This window comes from Gossypium arboreum, chromosome 10 (genome assembly GCF_025698485.1).
Source record: "Gossypium arboreum isolate Shixiya-1 chromosome 10, ASM2569848v2, whole genome shotgun sequence".
Lineage (NCBI taxonomy): Eukaryota > Viridiplantae > Streptophyta > Magnoliopsida > Malvales > Malvaceae > Gossypium > Gossypium arboreum.
The window spans coordinates 95,012,160-95,015,888 of NC_069079.1; the positions used below are offsets into that span (position 1 = coordinate 95,012,160).

At 42.7% G+C, this 3,729-nt stretch overlaps 1 protein-coding gene across 1 annotated transcript; it reads right to left on the reverse strand.

Moving 5' to 3' along the window:
• Positions 1-348: 348 nt before the first annotated feature.
• Positions 349-2,963, reverse strand: LOC128282096 (uncharacterized). Its single transcript, XM_053020290.1, has 6 exons — positions 2,888-2,963; positions 2,715-2,804; positions 1,866-2,233; positions 975-1,259; positions 664-819; positions 349-567 (listed from the first exon to the last, which is right to left on the reverse strand). Exons 1-6 carry the CDS (start codon positions 2,961-2,963, stop codon positions 349-351), a joined length of 1,194 nt encoding a protein of 397 aa, XP_052876250.1.
• Positions 2,964-3,729: the final 766 nt, after the last annotated feature.

The window sequence follows — 3,729 nt, forward strand, 5'->3', positions numbered from 1 at the left end:
TAAGGGAATCTTAACTGGTTGTAACAAACCAGAAGGAAACTGGTGCTCAGCCTTAACTTGCTTGCACATCAGACTTCGAGCAACAAAATTCGTAACCTCATGTTTCAAACCCGACCACCAGTATAACTCATGAAGATCCTGGTACATCTTATTACCACCGAGATATATAGCATATGGGCTACTATGCGCCTCCCTTAGAATTGACTACCTCAAATTAGAATCATTCGACATACAGATCTGACTTTGAAAACTCAGAACTCCATCGTTATTCAGCCCAAATTTCAAAGTACTACCACTCTCAAGCTGATGAAACCACAATCCCAGATATTCATCCCCTAACTATTTATCTCAAATCTGATTAATCCAAGTTGGCTTAACTAGCAACTCGGCTAACATACTCCCATCATCAAATAGACTAAGGCGAGCGAACATCACCCTCAGATCAGTCATTGCTTTACAACTTAGAGCATCGGCCACCACATTGGCCTTACTAGGATGACACTCTATCGTGTAGTCATAATCCTTGAGCAATTCAATCCATCGGTGCTCTCTAAGATTCAACTCCTTCTGAGTAAGAAGGTACTTGAGGCTCTTGTGATCAGCGTAAATAATACACCTCTCACCATACAGATAGTGCTTTCAGATCTTCAATGCAAAAACCACCGCAGCCAACTCAAGATCATGCGTCAAATAATTTCCCGCATATGTCTTAAGCTGACGAGACACATAAGCTACAACTTTTCCATCCTGCATTAGAACACAACCCAAATCAACATGTGACGCATCACTGTAACCCACAAACTCCTTACCAGATTCAAGCTGCATCAAAATAGAAGCTTGAGTTAGAACAAATTTAAGCTTCTCAAGGCTCGATTGTTGCACATCAGTCCAAGCAAAAGGAACTCCCTTGCGCAGAAGTTTAGTCAACAGAGCTGCGATCAGAGAGAACCCCTCGACAAACTGCCGATAATAACCTGCCAAACCCAGAAAGTTGTGCTCTCAGATACGTTCTTAGGCTGTTTCCAATCAAGTACAACCTTAATCTTCCTTGGATCAACACGGATCACCTCAGCAAAAACCACATGCCCCAGAAAGGTCACTTTGCACAACCAGACCTCACACTTGCTCAACTTAGCGTAAAGTTGTTTCTCATGTAGAATCTGACGTACTACTCTAAAACGCTCATCATGTTCATCCTCTCTCTTAGAGTACACCAGAATGTCGTCAATGAAGACCATGATGAACTTATCCAGATACAGCTGAAAGACTCAGTTCATCAGACCCATAAATGTAGCTGGAACATTCGTCAGACCAAAAGGCATAACTAGGAACTTGTAATGTTCATAACGAGTCCTAAATGAAGTCTTATGAACATCAGCTTCCTTAATCCTCAACTGATGATACCTAGAATGAAGGTCTATCTTAGATAACACTGAAGCCCCTCAGAACTGATCAAACAAGTCATCAATCCTTAGAAGTGGATACTTATTCTTCACGGTCAACTTATTGAATTGCTGATAATCGATGTACATCCTCATGGTCCCATCCTTCTTATTAACAAATAGGACTGGTGCTCCTCACGAAGACACACTAGGATGGATGAAACCACGATCCAGAAGTTCTAACAGTTAAGCCTTAAGCTCTATAAGCCCCTTCGGTGCCATTCAATATGGAGCGATAGACAGCCAAGCTGTACCCTATAGAAGCTCAATTCTGAACTTAACTTCCTGATTCAGAGGTAAACTAGGTGACTCCTCAGAAAAGACATCTGAAAAATCTCTTATTTTTCTGATATCCCCAACAGAGGAGTCTCCAAGATTAGAAACACTGACGTAAGCCAAGTACGCCTCACACCCTTTTCAAACCAGTTCTTCAGCCGCAAAAACGAAGATCGCATTGGACAAATAGTCTCGATACTCACCAATCACAACCACCTTCATATCATCCTTGGTCTTTAGAATGACCCTCTTAGATACGCAGTCCAAACTGACTCGACACTCAACCAACCAGTCTATACCCAGTATTAAATCAAACTCCCCAAACGAAAGCTCCATCAGATTTGCCAGGAAAACAGTCCCTTGTACCACTAAGGGAACATTTCTATAGAGTTTAATAACCCGAGCAGACTGCCTCAATGGACTTAGTATAATAATCTTACTAGAAGTACTCTCAATAGGAATCCTCAAGTTTTTAGATATAGTGCTAGCTACATAGGAGTAAGTAGAACCTATGTCTATCAAAGTAGTATAAGGCACATCAAATATAAGGAACATACCAGTGATGACATCAAGAGCATCTCTATCCTCTCAGTGTCATGTAGCATAAACCAGTGCAGGCTGCCTCGCCTTAGTCTGACCAATACCTCTACCCGATACTCTCTGTCCAAGACCCATGCCATTACCACCCCTAGTCTGTCTACGGCCCCTAAGTGGCTGCTGAATTGCCCTCTAAGGCAGTGCAAAACCTGGTCCCGAAGCTTGCATCTGATCAACCCTATGTGGAAAACTCTTGAATACGATGCTCCAATGACCCACACCTTAGACAAGCCCCTATCTTCCTTCAACACTAGCCCGAATGGCGCCTACCTCAATCACCGCATAGCTGAATCCCAATAGAAGCAACAAGAGCCCCTACTCTAACTGGCCCATCAAATCTGGCCTTTTTCTTAGGCCTCTAAACAAAACTAGAGGACTCCAAATCCCTCTTATTCTTACCCCTCTCTCGATCCCTATTCTGGTACTCCACGTGCTTAACATCATCGGCGATCTTCGCCTTCTCAACCAGAACTACGAATCCAGCTCCCTCTGTAGAGTAATCAAAACCCTCAAGTTATCTCTCAAACTGTCCTCAAAGCAGACGCACCTTTCATATTCAGACACCACCATGCCTCGAGTGTAGCCGCTCAGCCTCAGAAACTCGGCCTCATACTCGACCACAGATCTATCACCTTGAGTAAGATTCATGAACTCACGCCTACGAGCATCCACATAGCTCTCCCCCACGTACTTACTTTAAAAGATGGTCTTAAAGAAATCCCAGTTTAGACGATCAGGCTGAGTACCCTTCTCAACCGTTAACCACCACTGATATGCCTCGTCGTGAAGCAAAGAGACTGCACCCTTAAATTTCTGCTAGAGAGTACAATGTAAATCGTTCATGATCCTCTCGGTGGCCTCCAACCAATACTCAGCCACATTAGGGGAAACTCCAATGGCACCCCTAAACAATTCAGCACCATTGGACCGGAGTCGTTCAGTTATAGACCCTCAGCCCCCAGCTCCAGAATAAGGTCCAGCGACCCTCTCTAAAATCCTTAGCATAGCTTGGGATAGTGCTTTGTCCCCAACCGAGCGACTTTGAGACCCAGTCTCAGTAGCAGGCGAGACTGGTATCTCACTTGTATCTAAGTTTAGCATACTACCCAGAGTAGAAGACTCAGCTCGAGCCCCCTACGACCTCTACCACGACCACAAATACCATGTCCGCGAGTTCCATGAGCGCTCATCGTAAATTTTGAGTTTTAATATACATTATAAAATTCAATTTTCCAGGATTACGAATCCAATTCAATTTTTCAGGATTCGAATATACGATTGGCGTAAAAATATGACGTTTTTTTTAATTTTTAATTAAATTATTATTATTTAACATGTCAAAAAATTATTACAAAGCAATTAATTAAAAATCTCAAAAAACTCCCTAAAAACTACTTTAAAAAAACCCTACGGC